Source organism: Podarcis cretensis (assembly GCF_951804945.1).
Source record: "Podarcis cretensis genome assembly, chromosome: 8".
In the NCBI taxonomy this organism is placed as follows: domain Eukaryota; kingdom Metazoa; phylum Chordata; class Lepidosauria; order Squamata; family Lacertidae; genus Podarcis; species Podarcis cretensis.
Window position 1 is genome coordinate 18,317,765 of NC_137177.1, and position 20,178 is coordinate 18,337,942.

At 48.2% G+C, this 20,178-nt stretch overlaps 1 protein-coding gene across 1 annotated transcript; it reads right to left on the reverse strand.

The window, feature by feature from the left end:
* Window positions 1–446: 446 nt before the first annotated feature.
* Window positions 447–20,022, reverse strand: ETFB (electron transfer flavoprotein subunit beta). The gene is made up of 7 exons (XM_079986357.1): window positions 19,870–20,022; window positions 15,141–15,299; window positions 8,346–8,504; window positions 6,676–6,738; window positions 5,007–5,165; window positions 4,520–4,707; window positions 447–668 (listed from the first exon to the last, which is right to left on the reverse strand). The coding sequence occupies exons 1-6, from the start codon at window positions 19,930–19,932 to the stop codon at window positions 4,537–4,539; spliced, it is 774 nt and encodes a 257-aa protein (XP_079842483.1). The 5' UTR covers window positions 19,933–20,022; the 3' UTR covers window positions 447–668; window positions 4,520–4,536.
* Between the last annotated feature and the right edge of the window lie 156 nt (window positions 20,023–20,178).

Genomic DNA, 20,178 nt, shown 5'->3' on the forward strand with positions numbered 1-20,178 from the left:
CTAGGACAGCTCGGTTGGCAGAGCAGGAGACTCTTAATCCCAGAGCCGTGGGTTTGATCTCCACGTTGGGCGAAAGATTCCTGCATCGCAAGGAGTTGGACTAGATGGCCTGCGTGGTCCCTTCTAACTTGACGATTCTATGAATGCAAGTGGAGAGGGATTCTCTGTGAGCTCCCCCAGCTAAGGGCCAAAAGTAACCAGATGCTGGGGCCCAGCCATATAAATGCCCGTGAATCCTATGACAATTTAACCGGGCCAAGTTAGCCTCCAGCTTTGATGCTCAGGAGAACTATTCAGACACCACTTTGGCCAAGCACATGCCACTGGAAGCACAACTATACCACTTCGTGCCCAGGGCAGACCACTTACAGCAAAGTAAGCAATTGGGAACGCAAGCCCGCCACCCCACTCCAAAAAAATAACCACGGCAGTGACGTGACGCTTGCTCAGAGCACCTCCGAAAATCACAGGACATTTATTGCAATCTGACCAATCATTAATACAGAAAATAGAATCAAAGTCTCATTCAGCTTTCATCAGTGGCCAGCTGAGCTGGAAGGCAGCATGGTTAGGAAGTCGGAGGGACCCAGTGAGGTGGGAAGATGTGCCCCCTTCCCCGAGGGCCACACCCACCTCGACAGCAGCAGCAGCAGCGGCTCCAGGCAAAGCTGAAAGGGAGAAAGGACGGGTCGATTAAGCCTTCTTACCCTAAAAGCAGAAGCCAGAGTTGCATTTCAAATGATTCCCAAGCACTTGCGGCTTTATTTTTAATCTCTGTCAAAGCATCGAGTGATTACAGGCGCTCTGTTAAAAAGTACGCAGGGCTGCATTTCAGGGAGTCAGACCATTAAAAAATATGAACTCTGTTCCAATTGGGGTTCAACAAAAGCTATGCGGCTCTCTTGGTTCAGCTGCACTGTGCTAATTCTAACCACCTCATGTCATGATCTTCTAATTTTTTTTCTTTTCAAGCATACTATTTGCATGCACTAATACTGCACCCTCCAGAACACTCGTTAAGGTATATTTGACCACAGATCAAATCAAATGAATTTCTGCTTTCATGTGTTCTTGCAGAATTGATTTGTGCAGCTGGGAAGAACCCATAGATTTAGCTTCGTGTGTGTGTGTGTGTGTGTGTATACACACACATACACACACATACAAATATAAACACCCATTTTATATACATACCTATCTCTCTGGTGAAGAACAGCAACTATAAAGGCACATAACAATCTATAATAATAATAATAATAATAATAATAATAATAATTTATTTGTACCCCGCCCATCTGGCTGGGTTTCCCCAGCCACTCTGGGCGGCTTCCAACAGAGATGAAAAATACACTAAAATATCACATATTAAAAACTTCCCTGAACAGGGCTGCCTTCAGATGTTTTCTGAATGTCAGGTAGTTGTCCATCGCCTTGACATCCGATGGGAGGGCATTCCACAGGGCGGGCGCCACCACCGAGAAGGCCCTCTGCCTGGTTCCCTGCAACTTGGCCTCTCGCAGTGAGGGAACCGCCAGAAGGCCCTCGGAGCTGGACCTCAGTGTCCGGGCAGATCGATGGGGGAGGAGACGCTCCTTCAGATATACTGGACCGAGGCCATTTAGGGCTTTAAAGGTCAGCACCAACACTTTGAATTGTGCTCGGAAACGTACTGGGAGCCAATCTAGGTCTTTCAAGACCGGTGTTATATGGTCTCGGCGGCCGCTCCCAGTCACCAGTCTAGCTGCCGCATTCTGGATTAGTTGTAGTTTCCGGGTCACCTTCAAAGGTAGCCCCACGTAGAGCGCATTGCAGTAGTCCAAGCGGGAGATAACCAGAGCATGTACCACTCTGGCGAGACAGTCTGCAGGCAGATAGGGTCTCAGCCTACGTACCAGATGGAGCTGGTAAACAGCTGCCCTGGATACAGATTTGACCTGTGCCTCCATGGACAGCTGTGAGTCCAAAATGACTCCCAGGCTGCGCACCTGGTCCTTCAGGGGCACAGTTACCCCATTCAGGACCAGGGAATCCTCCACACCTGCCCGCCTCCTGTCCCCCAAAAACAGTACTTCTGTCTTGTCAGGATTCAACCTCAATCTGTTAGCCGCCATCCATCCTCCAACCGCTTCCAGACACTCACACAGGACCTTTACCGCCTTCACTGGTTCTGATTTAAAAGAGAGGTAGAGCTGGGTATCATCTGCATACTGATGAACACCCAGCCCAAACCTCCTGATGATCCCTCCCAGCGGCTGCATGTAGATGTTAAAAGCATGGGGGAGAGGACAGAACCCTGAGGCACCCCACAAGTGAGAGCCCAGGGGTCTGAACACTCATCCCCCACCACCACTTTCTGAACACGGCCCAGGAGGAAGGAGCGGAACCACTGTATGACAGTGCCCCCAGCTCCCAGCCCCTCAAGACGGTCCAGAAGGATGTCATGGTCGATGGTATCAAACGCCGCTGAGAGATCCAGCAGAACTAGGAAACAGCTCTCACCTTTGTCCCTAGCCCGCCGGAGATCATCAACCAGTGCGACCAAGGCAGTTTCAGTCCCATGATGAGGCCTGAATCCCGACTGGAAGGGATCCAAATGGTCCGCTTCTTCCAGGCGTGCCTGGAGTTGTTCAGCAACCACTCGCTCAATCACCTTGCCCAAGAATGGAAGGTTTGAGACTGGGCGATAATTGGCCATCGTGGCCGCATCTAGAGATGGTTTTTTAAGAAGCGGTTTAATAACCGCCTCTTTCAGCGGGTCTGGGAAGGCTCCCTCACGGAGGGAAGCATTCACCACCCCACGAAGCCCATCGCCCAGTCCTTCCCGGCTAGCTTTTATAAGCCAGGATGGGCAAGGATCCAGGAGACAGGTGGTTGGCTTCACTCGTCCAAGCAGCCTGTCCACATCCTCGGAGGTAACAGATTGGAATTGATCCCACACAACTTGACCAGACAGGACTCTAGCACTCTCCCGCCCCGGCCCTGCTCCCACGGTGGAGTCTACTTCTTCTATGGTGCAATCACACTTGGAATAGTCTGCACAGTTCTTGTTACCCAGCGGGAAGACCCTATGGAGTGTGGGAGTTAAGTTCCACTACATACAGTGAGGGACTTCCAAGGGCACATGAATAGTGCTGGGCTACACAATGGCTTGGAGCATTTTCCTGTGAGGAAAACGCACACACCTAAAGGGGGTAAATGACACATGCACCTATGCAATTATGAATGGCTAGAGAGAGACAGAGAGAGTGGGCATTTTGTTCCCTCTCATACAAATACCAGCAGTTGGGTACTGCCAATTGTGGGAGGTAAGTTCGAGAGAGACTATAAATGTTTCCCCGCCAGGAGATCACTTAAAACCACAGGTTGCAATCAATGTTAGTTGTACTCAAAGCAGACCCACTGAAATTAATGGGCATACCTAACCTAAGTCCATCGATTTCAATGGGCTGTGCACAACATTCTCCGTCTGCTAGTGCAACGGCTCTTGGGCCAGCGGATGGGTGGATTGCAGCACTGTGCAACAGCGGGATACAGTGCAACAAATGTGCTAGCAGAAATCCAGTGTGTAACAGACTGAGCAATCTATTGCACAACCGAGTCACCAGCAACCTGCTCACGCTACCACTTGCAAAAAGTGTTCCGCTGCCGTGAACTCCTTCGCCAGTGCAACAAGTATAACTTGCTCATTGACTTACCCAGGGTACAACCCTATGGTACCACAAGGCATGATGGCCGCTTGCACAGATGGCTTTTAAGAAGAAATGGGGGGAATCAACAGGCATGAATAACAAGGGGTGAGGTGGAACCGTCATGTTCAGAGGTAGTTTAACTCTGAACACTAGATGCAGGGAACGGAAAACAGGTGGTGGCTACTGCCTTCACTCTCTGCTCAAGCACTTCCAAGGGGCAAACTGCCTTGATGCTGCAGGAAACAATGCTAGACTTGACAGATGTCAGTCTCCAGCAAGGCAGTTCTTACATTCTCTATTTTCACTTTTAAGTGAGATGAGGCTCAGTGATAAAAAGAATCCAAGGAGGGACCAACAAGTGTGTGGGTCTCGCTGCTGAACAAACTGCCTCTTCTTGCTTGGAATTCTCAAAGTCAAAAAGATTATCTTCTGCACTAACTGAACACTTCTTACTGAAAAAAGCAAGCCTCACTCGGTTTAGATAGAAGGCCTTAAGACACTCCAAAATGAGCCCATGCTTCCATGTAATTAGCTTTACAGGTCCCTATCCAGGAGAAAATGCACCTGGGATGAAGGGATATGCTAGAAAATAGCTTTCTTGCTCGTCTTTGGGGATGAAGACAGGAGACAATCTTTTTCAACATCACCAGATGGATTCTTCCTGATCTTCTGACATCTGAGCCACTCCTTTTGAAAAGGCTACTCTTTTCTGCAACAGATTTCAGGTTTAGTTTTAGTTCCATCCTTTACTATTGGATATGCTGGGCAGGAGCTGCTGGGAGCTGAATCCCATTAACAACAACTGTAGTTAACATGCGTATTCTCCTTACCAGAACCACTTGAAGATTCAGATCCGCCCACTCTCTTTGAGCTTAGCAACCAGATCTTCTACCGTCTCCACCTTGACTCCTGCCTTACGTTGGGGAGGGTCCTCCACACTGACGATCTTCACCCGTGGGGTAAGTTCTACACCAAGGTCGGACGGCTTCACTACCTCAATCTTCTTCTTTTTGGCTTTCTGGGTTGGGGTGGAAATAAAAACAAGGCGCACTTAAACAACTTACCCTTGTTTGCTCCCCTGCCCATTTTGTCATCAGCTGCTGCTGAAATGCTGAATGTGAAAATCAATTGGGGAAGTCAAGGGCTCAATTACTATTATGTCACTGGGGCCCTTTGCTTCTCGTCCTCATGTCCTCCGGACCCAAATGGATACAAAATGGGGAGGGTGTGTGTGTCATTTATCTCCAGAACAAGGATCTGCTTAAGGGTTTGCTGTGCCAAGCACGGAATACCCATGAAAAGTTGTCAGGCCCATACCATGATGTTAGGCAGGGTGGCATAGCGCGGCTCGTTCAGCCGCAGGTCAGCGGTCACCACGGCTGGCAACTTGAGACGCACCGTCTCCAGACCCCCGTCAACTTCCCGCTCAACCTTCAGCCAGTCCCCGTCCAGAGTCACTTGTGAAGCAAATGTTCCCTGCAATGGGGAGAGAAGGGCTGCTGGATTAAAGGCAGGGCAAGTAACACATTACATGAAATTCTACAAGTACACATCCTCATAAGAGTTTTGCCAGTTGCTATACCAACTGAACATGCTTGAAGCACTCACCAGCTTTTTAAAAAATGACAGAAGTTAAGCGAATATTGAAATCATTTAGGGGGTTCAGACTTCTTACCCTGCCAATCACCCACATGCCCAGGGTGGCACATTAAACCACAATGGAGAATCGCAACAACCTGCCTCCTTAGGCGACTGAGCCCAGACAAGCCCTCAGGCATACCTCAGAATAAGCCGAGGCTGCCATGACTGGTTGATGCCGTCACAAGCTCAAGCCCAGGGCACGGCGTTCATCTCTATTATGAGCCACTGGCATCCACGGCAGAAGAGGCAGGGATGCACAACCCGAGGGCCTAGGCAGAGAGCCATTAAATCGTTTGAAGACTGCATGCTGAATATATTCTTGGAACCGCATCATGAAGGAGCCTGGGATGTGCGTGGCTCTCTGGGGGCAACTTGGTAACTTTGTGTTCAGAAGAGTTCAGTCAGTCATTCCCCTTCTAGCTAGTCCAGCGTTTCACTGGCACGTTAATTAGGCCACTAGCTTAGAGTGGGGTGTTGAATCAAAACAAACAAAAATAGGTGACTGGTGACTGGCCTGGTATTTATAAACCTATATATCGGCAGCCCGTTTACACACAGTCAATATGTGCGCGACCGTGTATATGCACATCGCGCCGAACCTGGAAGTGACCCAGAAACGACATAAATATGTCACTGAAAAAAAGAGTGGAACGGGGCCTCATGGGGAGCAGAACAGGGTGTTTGCAGGCTTTTTCAATTATACGTGATTTCACCAAGGAGTGCGGTACCTCGGAACGTAATCCCTGCGTAGAGGGGGGAGGGGGCTGCCTGTATGCCGAACGACTCCTTCCTTTTATTTTATTTGTATTTATTATTGCACTTGTATCACACCTTTTCCTCCATGGAGCTCAAGGTGGCATACATGGTTCTCTTCCTCCTCAACACAACAACCCTGTGAGGTAGGTTAGGTTGAGAGGCAGGGCTGGCCCAAGGTCACCCCTTGGAATTTCTGACTCAGTAAGGATTTGAACCCTGGTCTCCCACATCCTAGTCAAGACACTCTCACTGCTATGTCACACTGGTTCTCAAAGCAGGATGGTCACACAGCTGCCCTCAGGCCAGAAAGGAAAGGAAAAGGAAAAACAGGGGAAAGAAAAATGGCAAACAGGAAGGAAAGAAGGGGTGCCCACCCACTCTTGGCTCTGCCCCAACCACTGCCAGCAAACCCCAGTCCTGCGTACCATCACTGTAGCCTATTGGATGGGCTCCCTTCTTCAAGCTGTGCCTCCTCGAGTATGGAAAACAAATGCGTCTTCCTTAATAGGCCACCTGCTCTCTGCCTGCCAGCCCTGCTGCTCACTTCCATCTATTCCACATAACACGCCCCCTCCCCACCGAATAGTACCTGAGGCCAGTCAAGAAACGCTGCGGTCATCTGCCCTGTCTGGTTGCAGTCATCGTCAATGGCCTGGAAAAACAAGCAAGGGGTGAAAAAGGATTGGAGAGAGGAGGTGTCACACAAAGGACAAGGAAGCGCAGCTGTTTTTCAGGGCAAAGAACCTTTCCCCTTCAGGGGACAGAGCAGCCCAAAAGCATCCCTGTGGGCACCTCTCCCAGGACTCTGCAGCAATTGCATCTCGCCCAAAAATGCCAGGGTCTCCAGCCATCGTAAGTGGTGAAAAGTTGTAACATGGGATGTACTGGTTGCACTCTCTTTGGGAGGCTCAAGTCAGGGCAGGTCTCCCAACAGGAATGAGGGTACCTGTGGTCACCTGAGCACCTGAGTGACAAAATGTTCCCCTCGAGCCAGATAAATTACCAGCCACGTGAAATGAGAATGACCATCCTTCTGACAAGTAACAGCCTCTGCAAAATGAGACCTTGCATCCTTCGGGTGCAGAAGCAGAGTTCTCAGCACAGGGGATGGGAACTTCAGGCCAAATGTGGTTATCCAGGCCTCGGGACCTGGCCCTTGGGACTCTCCAGCGAGACTCCCTCTTCCCAGGCCACATCTCCCACTTGCGATGCCCAGCAGCCTCAAGTCATGTGCTTTTGCCTGGCTGAAATGCCTTCTTGAAGCATTGTCTCTGGCTTGCCTAGATGGAAGCGTGTGTTGTTGTTGTTGTTGTTTTGTGTATATATATATATATATATATATATATGTGTGTATATGTATATATGTAGGAAGTTCAGGCTCTTGCATGTCTGGAATGCAGCCAGCTGTACAAAGGTAAGATCCACAACTGCTGCTTTGCCTGATTTGACTCTGGCCTAGGGAGGCAGAGATTCCCCATCTGTGCTTTAAAAGGTGATGCTACGGAAGCAGCATCTCCCTGCTGTTCACCGCTTCCTTTTCCCAAGTCCCAAGTCTCAGATCTGCTTTCCAATCATCTCAGAGATCACTTCATAAATCTCCCTGGATCAGCTTCAGTCCAGATATACTGTTGGAAACCTGCAACTGGCAACCCAGACGTTTGCTCCTTTCACCCCTCGGGTCTGTTAGGTTCAGCCTCTCTTAACTCTGCCCCATTGCCTGCCAGTTCCTTTTTCTCTTATGTCCACTATGTAATAAGAGGCCATATTAACGTCCCCGTTCTGAAGAAGGGCCGTACCTCAGCAGCAGACCATCTGCCTTGCACGCTGGAGGTCCCGGGTTCAAATCCTTGGCATATCCAGGTAGGGCTGAGAGAGAAAGCCACTGGCAAGCAAGGCAGGCAAGATTTCTCTGGGGGAAGCAGTAACCTGACTCAGTATAAGGCAGATTCCCATGTTCTTATGGAAATGGTGCCTCGGCCATGGTGGCGCGCCCATGCAGAAAGCTGTCTTTTGGACTGACTCCTGGCATGAGAAGGCAAGGGATGAGATCAGGCTTTAACAGGAGCAAGCTTGCTGGGTGCACTGGCTCTTCTCCGGAAGCTTGATGACTAGAAACTTGATCCCCGGAGGTTCGTAAGGAGAGCAACATAGTGGGTGCACATTCATTTCCATGCTGCACCATTTACCTGTGCAAGAGCTCATCCCTTCTTTCACACACACAAACACACACACACACACACACACTTGCATCTCTATTACCTGCTTCCCCAGCAGCAGAAGGTTGACTCCTTCTTTTTTGGCAAGCGCAGCCAGGATCTTCGAAACCTGGAAGGGGCCGAGGCTCTCGTACTCCTTGGCAGGGACCTCCACATGCAGCCCTCGATCGGCCCCCATTGCAAGGGCCGTGCGGATCGTCTCCTGGAGGGAGGAGGCAAAAGGAACAATAAAGAAGGAAGCCTTGAACTTGACACACACATCTGCTTTCCTCAGAATTTTAAGGTATTAATTCTTGTCCTGGAAAGGTCCCTCGGGAAGGCCTAGAAGAAGAGCGTTCCGAGGAAAAACAATACATTTGTGATGCCAACTCTCCTCTCAGGCCTATTTGCTTGTTTAACAATTAAACACCCCTTATCCCAGGGGCCTGCCAGGCACCGTGGGACTACAACTCCCATCACCCCCAATAATTGGTCATGCTGTCTAGGGCTCATAGGACTTTGGGAGCCCAACAACACTGGGAAGCCCCATAAGTCGCCCAGCACCACTTATCACAAAGGAAAGATTGCGGTGCTTAAGAAGACCACGGGTCGAGAATCAACGCAGTCATCTTGAGAAAGAAACCAGTCTTAGGTGGAGGTCTTGGAAGATTTATGCTGCCCTGAGCGGGACCGGTAATATAAAGAAAATTGGATGCTGTGCTTTCAAGATACACCGTCCTGGCATGAAGAAATCCGAGTTCTCTCTTCCAGCTTTGTTAATGACAATGATAATAGCCTCTATAGGGAAGGGGGATGCCTGTCCCACTGGGAACAGAGCCAAGGCACTACTCCCCCCCCCCAACAGATGCAGCTGCTGAGTTTGCAATAGTAAACCCATCACTGCGCCAGCCAGCCCTTTACACAACCGCAGGCAGAAATCAGAAGCAGGAGGGCAGGGAGAAAGAAAAGCCCTGCATTTGTTCCCAATCTCAGAGACTGAGGAACATCAGCTTGGCTGCTGCTGCTGCTGCTGCTGCAGGGGGAAGGGGAGGGCTGCTTTTTTTTAAAAAAAAAAATGGGGGGATTGTGAGAGCAGCGCAGCAAGTGAAGGTCACTGGGAAGCGGGGGCAGCAGTGCAGAAAATAGCTGGCGACGGTGGGGCTGTCAGGAAGCCGCAGCTGAGAGAAAAGAGAGCAGAGCCAGGTCTGGGGAGAGGCAGGGGGAGGCAAGAGAGGCATGTCCAAACCGGTTACTTTCACCGGCTGCAGCTGCGCACTGACACACGCCGTGTGGGATCTCAAGAGCAAAGTGGGGAGCGTCTGCCTTCTAGTGCCCCCCCCCCCGCCATGGCCTTTCTTGGGAGCTGTCCGAGGGCAGAACAGAACGCTGGGTTTTGGCTGTGGGAGGGCCATGCTCAAGGCTGTGCAGGTGGCGATCCTATGCGCTTACCTGGTAGCCAACCCCTCTTGAAGTTAGTGGGATTTATGTGTGAGTAAATTTGCACAGGGCTGCAATGTCAGCACCTTTAAGGGAGTCCTGCTGCCGCCTCCTCCTCCTTCTCTCTCTCTCTCTCTCTCTCTCTCTCTAACAGACAGAGGGAATTCCAGCAGGTGATGCAGATTCTCATCTATTGTGTTATGACTGTGTCTGCTGAAAATTCTGTTGGCGGTTTCCACCCTGCATTTGGGCTCCCCTTAGATGGAGGCGAAAGGAAGGTACATTGGGATTGGTTTGTAGGTTGCTGGATGATTTTCTGTCAGCTGGAAAAGGTTCCCAATTATAGCAACAAAAAAGCTGCCCCCATCACAACCCCCACCCCAGTATAGAATTGTCAGAATTCCTGCTTAGATACAAATTAACTCAGGTGCAATTCTTTTACTTGCATATATGCAAGTTATCCTGGATGCAGGAGTCAATTGCTTCTGCTGCTGCTTAAGTCATCATTTGGATCTAGTCTTACTCGCAAGTCACTGTTTGGCCCCCAGCTCCAAATGGTGGTTAAAAAAAGAAAAGGAAAAGGAAAGAAAGGTAAATTTGGAAAGCTTGAAGTCTGTCTCTGTCTGCCCTAGACTCACAGGCCTTGATAGCTCAGGCAGTAGAGCATGAGACTCTTAATCAGGGTTGTGGGTTCACGCCCCAGGTTGGGCAAAAAGATTCCTGGATTGCAGGGGGTTGGACAAGATCAACCATGTGGTCCCTTTTAACTCTTATGATGCTCTCTAAATAGAGCCCCTTTTCTTAACAAGCCAGTGAGGTGCTTAGATGATGGTGGTCCTGCACCTTTAACAGTGTGCCCTGCTGAAACCCCCTCGTCTACACAACTAGTAAAGTTACGGGAACCTCATTTTCATTTGTCAAACTCCTAATTCTCTCTCTGCTGCTCACTGGACGAGAAAACCACCCTTAATGTTCATACAGGCAATGCTCTAGCCCAGACAACTACACTCCGCACACCTCAATAGGCTGCGAAAAGCAGGCTTCTGCATTGCTTCAGGTGTGTTAAGTCTGTCAAAGGTTGGTACCCAGTACTTGGAGAAGAAAGGGCTTTGGCTCCAGCATCTTCAACATGCTGCTCTCAGCATATCTACAGAGCTCTCTCTTGTGTGCCGCTGGTACCACCTGGTGGCCACCAGCCTAACTAACACCAGTTAGTCCAGCCCCCATCCCTCATCTCTTTGCACTCAGCCCCCTTAGCTGTAAAAAGCTCTCGATTTAGAATTAATTATTTTGATCACAAGCCACTCAGCAAGTTGGCAGATAGACAGAAAGGAGCCTGAGCACCAATTTCCCAACAGAAAATTGGAGAAAGGAATTTGGGACAAGCAATTAGGTGTGCCTGAGCACCAATTTCAAATGGAGGATGGAGAAAAGAATTTGGGACAAGCAGTTCTAGTCACCAGACAAGGAGCAAGAAAGCTGTCCCCCAGCGTCACACAGGACCTTCCCTGAGGAGTCCACTCTGTTCCACCTGTCCATGCAACACAGACCAAAGCTGTACAAACAGAGGGTATTTATCAGAGAAAGCTGCTCCCACAACAATCAGATTCCTCAAAAGCAGACCACTAGCATAAGAACATACTAAACTACCCCATGTTGAGTCACACTGGGGCCATCTTTGCACTCACCAAGGGCCCTTGCACCCCTCAATTTTTATTTTTATTTTTTAAATTGAGAGGAGAAAGTTGGCTCTCTCTCTCTCTCTTTGGTTGGGCAGAGAGAGTTGCCTGTCGTTTTTCTGTCTGTGATTTAGGGTGCATGCAGGTGTTTTACCTCCTTTTTTAAGGGGTGTGTGTCCGAGCACTGTCCACTTTTCTTCTGTGAAATGGGTGCATTGCGCTGCCTGCAGCAATTTCATAGATAATGTGCCTCCCGGGGACCCAAAAAGATTGGGAACCCCTGATCTACACTGACAGGCAAGGAGTCAGTGCTGCATCCAATGTTCGCCACACTCACAGTACATTCAGTGAATTTAATGAACATGACTAACAGGTCTATCAACTTCATAGGTCTGCTCTGAGCACAACTTAGTTGGGATACAACCCTCAAACAATAGTCTTTTCCAGTCCTACTCAGAGATGCCAGAGATTGCATCCAATACCTTCTGCCTGCAAATCATGGGCTCTATGACTCAGCTAATGACCCTTAATTTGATCATAGGCTGTCAGCAGGGATTTCGGGGGGTGTTCTTAGAAGAAAAGGGTTGTATTCAACTAACTTTTACTAAAGCAGACCCACTGAAATTAGCAGCAGTGATGAACTTTGGTTCATCAATTCCAGCGCGCCTACTCTGAGTCATTTAAATATTGCCTTTCTTCCAAGGAATGAAATACTAAATATACGTTGCAAAAATATAGTTTACTCAGGCTGGTTAATGGTCCTTTCAAGAGCTAATGGCACAAACTCCCTGGCCTGCTATTAGGAACATATGAATCTGCCCAATACTGAATCAGATCATTGGTCTGTGTAGTATTTTCTCCTTCAGGGATTCAGACATGAGATGCTGGGGATTGAATCTGAGACCTTCTACATGCAAAGCAGATGCTCTACCATTGAACTATGGGCCTTCTTCACTTCTGTCCTCGCTCAGGCCGCACAAGTCAAGCAGACCTAGGAAAGGTAGGAGAGGAGCTGTGCCCCAACAGGTACGCTGATACCACTAGTTCCCTGGTCTGCTGGTGACCTTTGTTGCTTTAGAATGTACAGGATGCCTACTGCATCTTAAGCCACCCCACATATAAGAGCAAGGGAGGTTTTTAAAAATCACTTGCCAATATTGGTGCCAGGAAAGATTCCTTACCGATCCCAAATTACAGCAGAAAAGTACCATGGGTATTTGTAGTGTTAGTTCTTTTAGGGGTTTTTTCTTGTCCCACCCCTTTCTTTCTGTATTTGCATATGTATGTTGAATCTTTATACTTTTAAAATAATAAATTAAAAAGCAAAAGAAAAGAAAAGTACCATGGGTAAAACTCACCGAGCAAGCTTCCTACTGAAGGAACTGCAGAGGATGAAAACTCTAAACCACAGCTGAGCTAGCCCTTCTCTTGCTACATTGCCCTCCTGCAATGACGACAACCTGCCCGCTTGCATTCAGAACCAGGCTCATGAGAAACCAGCAACCTCATTTTAGCCAGGGGTCCAAAGCCAGGGTGTTGGAGGACTTCAACAGGGCTCCCTGCAAAGCATCCTCTACGCCAGGCTTTTCTTATTTTACATCTCCAGTTTTACTCAACCCAGTAGGAGCGGTCATGGTAATCTGTAGACTAATGTACAAACGTACGAGTCACCTCCTCTGCCTAACCACCCCTGAAGGGTGGCCACCAGGGAATGTGGCCCCTGGTCTGTAAAAGCTCTTCCACTCTTGCTTTAGTCTTAAAGAGCCCCGTGCGATACAAAGGGCAAACAAATTCATTACAGCATAGGCCTTCCTGGACTACAGTCTATTTTAATCAGATGCATCATGTGGTCAGACAAGTACAGTGGAGGAGAGAGAGTATACCATCATAAATCTGCAAGGCTTTAAAGTTCTCACTGTTTCTACTCAACCTCAGTACTTAGGATGCCTTCTGGTTACGTCCATCCCCCACCCCAAAAGGACACATCTAGAAAAGATGTATTTTAAAGGTGAAGTAGAGGCGCTTCAAGAAATGACTGGACTTAAGAACCCACCCCACCCCCTCTCTCCCCAGGGCTGAATTTACATAATCAAACCACGGCTTAATAAGCCGAGAAGCGCACAAGCTTCATGTACCCACATGCAACCCCTTTGCTTCTGCTTTGCTCTTCCTGTTCTGCGAATGAGCCAAGAACAAGCCAAGAAGCCACGGCTAATCATAGCTTGCTGTTATGTCCAGACAAGGAACTCGCAAGAAGGGGAGAACAAAGTGGCTGCAGGCAGGTCCCTGAAGCTCACACGTATCTCAGCTTCTTAAGCCGAGATATGATTGTGTAACTGCCACTTGTTTGTCAGAGACCACTCTTAAGACCACTCTTAAGTGCTGCCCTGTTGGCTCAGACCAACAGCCCATCGAGTCCAGCATTCTGTTTGGAGCTACAGCCAGGCAGGTGTTCACATGCAGGGTATGAAGGCACTGGCTGCCCCCTGCAACAGACTGACATTAGGTGCACCTCTAGGCAGGAACTAGATCATTTGTACTCCTGAACATGGAGATGTAGCCAGAATTGGCAGCAGCAAGGGAAGAGACATATGTAACCAGGAATTTAAGTCTCCTTGATATGCTGACATTTTCAGCCCATGTATGCCTCTATATGTAGCTCAACTGAATTACAGGTCTAGTTACTTATTGGACCTGAGTTCTTCTAATATGATCACCACCCCCTCAAGTGCAAATTATAAGGTCTTCAGTTAAGGAAGTACAGTTGTTAATGCATCTTACAAAGCAAGACTTTGCCAAGGTGACTGAGGAATTATCTAGGAGCCTGTTCTATTTCCTCTACCTCCTCTAAAACGCTCCAAGGGACAAAATTACTGGGTCTTTTTTCTTTCCTTGAAAAAACAACAGGCTGGTCATTCCCGAACAAGTTAATGGATTTGTTAAATGACACAGTAAAGGAAAGCAATTTCAAGAGTTGCCCACTTTGTTGTTACAGCAGCTAAACCTAGATAAAACATCATCTGCAGGAATTTAGCAGACTACGGAGGCAATAGTTTGAATCTCCTTCCACCACCACCCAAGTTCTTCTTTTCACTTTTGAGCTAACCTGCCATTTTTGAAAGTAATGTATATTCTATTATATTGCGAAAGTTTAATTGCTTACAGTGCGTAAGCAACCAATGCACAGCTTGACAAATATCTAACAGCTAGACATTAGACTTTCTTAAAGTATTTCCAGGAATTGAATTCTACACCAGATACCAAATGTCACATAAACAAAATTTTGACATGAATTAAAGGCTGAGGAGAAAAGGGGGTAAAAGCAAAAAAGAGGAGAAAGTCTGGGGTGGGAGAGAATAGCAGCAGTTTGGGATAAAGCAGAAGTGACCGACTCAACCATCTGGGAATGGAACTCAGGTTTGAGATACCATTGATGGGGTGAGGTCCTATACAGAGGCCAGTGGAGGATGGCAATTAGGGCAGGGTCCCACCAATCTCTTATCTGTCCTCATTCAGCTCCCACCTGCCCCAACCAGTCAGGTGGCTCTGCTTGCCATTGGCCCTGGCTCCACCTACTGTTGGTTTCCCTGCCTTCTGCTCAACAGTTTCAATGGACACCATCCACTGCTGTCAAAGCCCACAGCCAGTACTGGATACTCAGCTGTGGGTTCTGGTTACACAATGATTTCCTTCCCTTGCCCTCTATTTGCCTTGCCTCCTCCTTTCAGGGAATGCCTCCTCACCTGGCACTGCTGTGGACCACAGCTCACAGCTACCACCTCCGAGACGAGCTTCTTTTCTTTGAGGCGCACGGCTTCCTCCACAGCGATCTCGCAGAAGGGGTTCATGGAGTGCTTGACTCCATCTGTCACTACGCCTGTTTTGTCTGGTTTCACCCGTACCTGCAAGAGGAGCAAAGTTGTCATGGAGGCAGCTAAGGAAGATCTGGAACTAGGGGAAGAAGCTCTTGGGGACCTTTCCCACTCCTCCTCTGTGAGGATCCAGAAGCTGAATGCATCAGACAGGGCATCATCAGCCCCAGGTAGGGTAGCAAACATTAGCAAAGTTTTCAAATAGTTTAGAGTTGCATTAATGCATGCTTGCCGTAAGAGCTTGCTCTCTTTTAATTGAGATAAGAACCCAAGATGAGCCCATCTAGATTAGGCCAAACACCCATCTAGCTAGTTCAACATCCTGTTCTCACAGTGGCCAACTAGATCCATAATGGCTTTCACAGAGGATTAGACAAATGCAAGAAGGCTAAGGCTAAGGTAAAAGACTGGTTAAGTCCAGTCAAAGGCTGTTATGGGGTTGCAGCACTCATCTCACTTTCAGGCCAAGGGAGTCAGCGTTTGTCCAGCTTTCCAGGTCATGTGGGTCATGACTAAACCGCTTTTGGCGCAAGAGAACACTGTGATGAGTGCCAGAGCACACCGAAATGCTGTTTACCTTCCTGCCGTAGCGTACTTGTTTATCTGCTTGCACTGGTATACTTTTGAACTGCTAGGTTGGCAGGAGCTGGGACAGAGCAACGGGAGCTCACCCCATTGCATGGAATCGAACCGCCAACCTTCCGATTGGCAACCCCAAGAGGCTCAGCAGTTTGGACCACAGCACCACCCGCTCCCTTTATAAGGCTCTCCTTTACCTCCACTATGGTGGGCAGTGTACCTCTGAATGCCAGCTGTTGCGCACAGGTCCTGCTCTTGTGCTTCCCATGGGCATCTGTTTGGCCACTGTAAGAACATGATGCTGAACTAGATGGGCCACTGGTCTGACCTAGCCGAGCCCTTCTCCTGCTAGTGGGAAGCCAACAAGCAACACCTGAAATCAAACCTCTCAGCCAAGACTATATCTATAACTTTGCCATCCACTAATTTTGCAACAAACATAAGGCTGCAATTTATTCCTTATGCACAGCCTTCTGTGGGGGCTGTTTGCTTGTTTATTTTTAGCCTGCCTTTCAATCATCTTGGATTCCCGAAGCGAGGAACAATTAAAAGATTTTGACAAAACAAATGAAAACAAAGATGACACAAATGGCTGGGGGGTGGCGGTGGCTGCAATCAACCTCATCCCATTTCCTCCAGCCATTCTCTGTTCTCCGATTCATGTGGTCATTTTCAATTATGATTTTTCTCCACTTGATTATCTCTGGTCATGCATGGGAATGAAATTACACAGAGAAAGCTCTGACATGACCCATCGGTACATGGATACGCTCAGCTGCGATTTCAGCAATTGGGGTTTGCTCCAAAAAGGGCTGCCAAGATTGCAGAAGTTGAAGCACATCCACAGACTGTCAGTTTCACAAAATGCTAATCTCAGTCCAGGTGAAAGAAGATGGGGGCAGGGGGTAGAAGACCAAAAAGAGAAAGAACAAAACTATTCACTTAGGAGCCACTCACCCCTCCTCTATGCCTTGGGCTGGTTAACCTTGGGGTGCTCAAGTTGATTGGTTTGGTTCTACTCTTTCCTCATCCTCTCATCCCTAAAGTTTGTGAAGGCAATGAGCTGGTCTGCATGTATTGTTTAAGATAAACTATGGCTTCGTGCAAATGCATGAATGTGCAGCCACTTTGCTCTTCCTCTCTGATTCTGTTGCAAGCTAACGTGTTTTAGCACGTTATTCAAACCGGAGCTCATTATTTTCTCCTCCAGATAAGCCACAAGCCTGCATTCAGATGGCATGTTTAGCCAAACCAGGGCTTGCTCAAAGCAGCCACAATCTCCTCTCTGGGAACTCTCACGCTTGTGCATTTGCGTTAAACCATGGTTTGGCTTAGCATAACATGTGAACCAGTTGAATGAAGAAATATCTTTGGTTGAGAGAAGAAATTCTAATAACACATTCATACACAAATACCGCAACCTTAACCATGTTTACCCAGAAATAGGTTCTACTGAATTCAAAGGGACTTACACCCAAGGAGAATTGTATCCACAGTACAATACAAAAGCACACAAGGAATTACAGGAAACACACAGCTGAAGTCCAAGGCACTCTCAAATAAGTTCCCTCAACTCTTTTGAGAGAAAGAAATGGAGCATTAAAACCTAGGAATAACAGGAATACTCATTGTATGCCTCCTCAATGTTTATGGGTTTAAGTGTTTTGGAAGAAGCTTCTGTTTGCGTAAGGAAGGCCCAAGATCAAACAGCCTGCTCCTGCACAGAGATCCAGTAAACATAGACTTAAAATCAGAAAAAGAAGGTGGCTGTTTGCACACACGTCTTTGCGCAATCAGCAACCACACTGGCTGCTTAGGGATTGTGTTCACACACAGCTGCAAGGCACCCATTTGAACCTTCCAGCAGTCAGAACCTTCTGACATTGTTCTGCAGGCTTTCTCCACACATTAGCCAGGCTTCCTCAACTTCGGCCTTCCAGATGTTTTTGGCCTACAACTCCCATGATCCCTAGCTAGCAGGACCAGTGGTCAGGGATGATGGGAACTGTCATCTTAAAACATCTGGAAGGCCAAGGTTTGAGGAAACCTGCATTAGGCTGATCAGCGCCACGGGTTCTTCAGATGTTAAGACCTTCTGATACCAAAACTATCACTGAACAGAAGACACGAGACTGCTGCATGTAGATTCTCATGTGCAAATATCACCTGGGGAAACCCAGGTGGCGAATAAATAATAAAATTATTATTATTTATTATTATTACATATGCATTCACAACTTATCCATGCTGGAGGGCAGTTTCCCAGTATGCATGCATTCAGTAGGAGAGCCACATACGAGTGCCTCACACAAATGTTAACCTCACACAGCTTCCCTACATGGAAATGCCTTCATATAAGAAAATCAGAAGGCCTGAAGAAGCCCTCAAAGTCTTGATTGGATGGAGAAGTAGATGGGTAACCCAGGTTCAAATCCTGACTAAGATATGAAGCTTACTGGCTAGCCTCAAGCCAGTAATCCCAGGAGAATACAAGCTATTGAGCTCCGTGGAAGAAACACAGAATATAAGCATGAAACCTGACAACAAACAGGTCACTGTTATTCCCATTTACCTGAGAATGAAAGACAGAAGTTGCCCAAAGACACATCCGCTGAGTATGGAAATTTAGCCCTGATCTCTCAGGCAGTGTTAGAAACTGAGACAGGAAAGCTAGGCGCAAAATGGCACCTTAAACCCAGGTTATGGGCACAACAACGGAATGTCTAGGCACACTTTTTAAAAAAACAAGAATACAAAGCTGAAAATGAATGAACTGCAGCGAAAATATTATGTTCATTTTTCACACCGTCTAGTCCTTCCCCTGCCCACCTCTCCTAATATTCTTAAGAGGGTCTCTTTTTCAGTCTTCAGAGAGTAGCTGGAAGTGGGGAGGCAGAAAAAGGTCCTCCTTTCCTTCCACTCTGAAGTTTTAATCTCAAATCTTAGGCTCAGTACTGCACCCAAGGCTCAAAAACTGTTTGCGCTTAATAAAATTCCCTTGTGCAAAATGTGTCTAGAAAAATGGGAATTTCGAACACTGCTCTCAGGTCCAAGGTCCAGCTGAGATTCTTGAATCAGAAACAAATATTAACGAAGGGATTGAGGGATACAAGTACAGAATCAAACCAGGCAGGGTTTAATGCAACATGATGGCAAGAAAGGCTTCCTTCAACAAACATCTCCATGATGTCACCTCTCCTCCCTCCCTCAAATCTCCTCCTTTTAATACAATACTCTATTGCAAAAAAGTTTCTTTTCTTTTCTTTTACAGTACTCTATGGTGAAAAACTTATCTATACCGTCTCTGAAAAAGGAGATTTCGTTTTGCTAACACGGCTGACTGCCACTGGCAGCTTTCTCCTCCACCAAGGCATTTGTCAGCAAGAGGTGATCTTGGGCCAGGCACTGTCTCTCAGCTTGACCTACCTCACAGGGCCGTTGTGAAAATAAAATGTGGAGGTGGGGAAGGGGAGAACGATACGCGCCACCTTGAATTCTTTGGAGGAAAGGCAGAATATAAACGCAATAAAATAATGAGTAAAACCCACTGCCTGGGTTTCCTTTCCTTTCTCCCTCTCGGTCCCCCTTTCCCCCCCTCCTGTGCCATGCATTTCAGATGCTAAACATGAGGAGGAGGGCCTTCTAGTCATACGGATCGCTGTAAGCTTTTCTCGGCTGAAACTGCTTCAGAAACAAATTACTGAAAAAGTTAATAACAATAAGCCAGGACAGCGAAAAAAGAAGCCGGCAGCACCAGGCAAATGCCTCCGGGAAACCGTTTTGAGAAGAAAAAAAAGGCCGCCCCCTCCAACATCTGATATTCTGAGGTAGACTGCCCGTGAACACGGAAGTTCAGACACACGTGACAACGTGAACGTGTGAGCGTCACGCTCAGCGTCGTGTTAACATGCAGGTCTGGGCTAGGGGGACCTCCGGAGGAGAAGCGCTCCCTCTCTTGGGGCTCAGGCGTCCGAGGGGCTCCCTCCCCGCGCACCGCCCTCCCCAGCCTCGCCGCGCGCACCTTCACGGCGTAATCAATGACCCTCTTCACTCCCACCATCGCCCTCAGCCCGGCCGCCGCCATCTTGCCCCGCTCTCAGTCGCCCTATCAGCAGCCGCCTAGCTTCCTCCTCACCACGCCCACCGGGTTCTCCCAGCCAACCGGGAAGATGACCAGGCGGTCCAATCCGTGCGCATGTGGAAGGGGAGGAGGGAATCACGTGAGCGTGTCTTCAAAGCTCCTCAAGAGGGTCAGGTGTATAGTTGTCCGTGGTGCCCAATCGGAAGTTTCTTTCGGGTTTCCGCAAGCCAATCGAGGAACTCGGTAGGA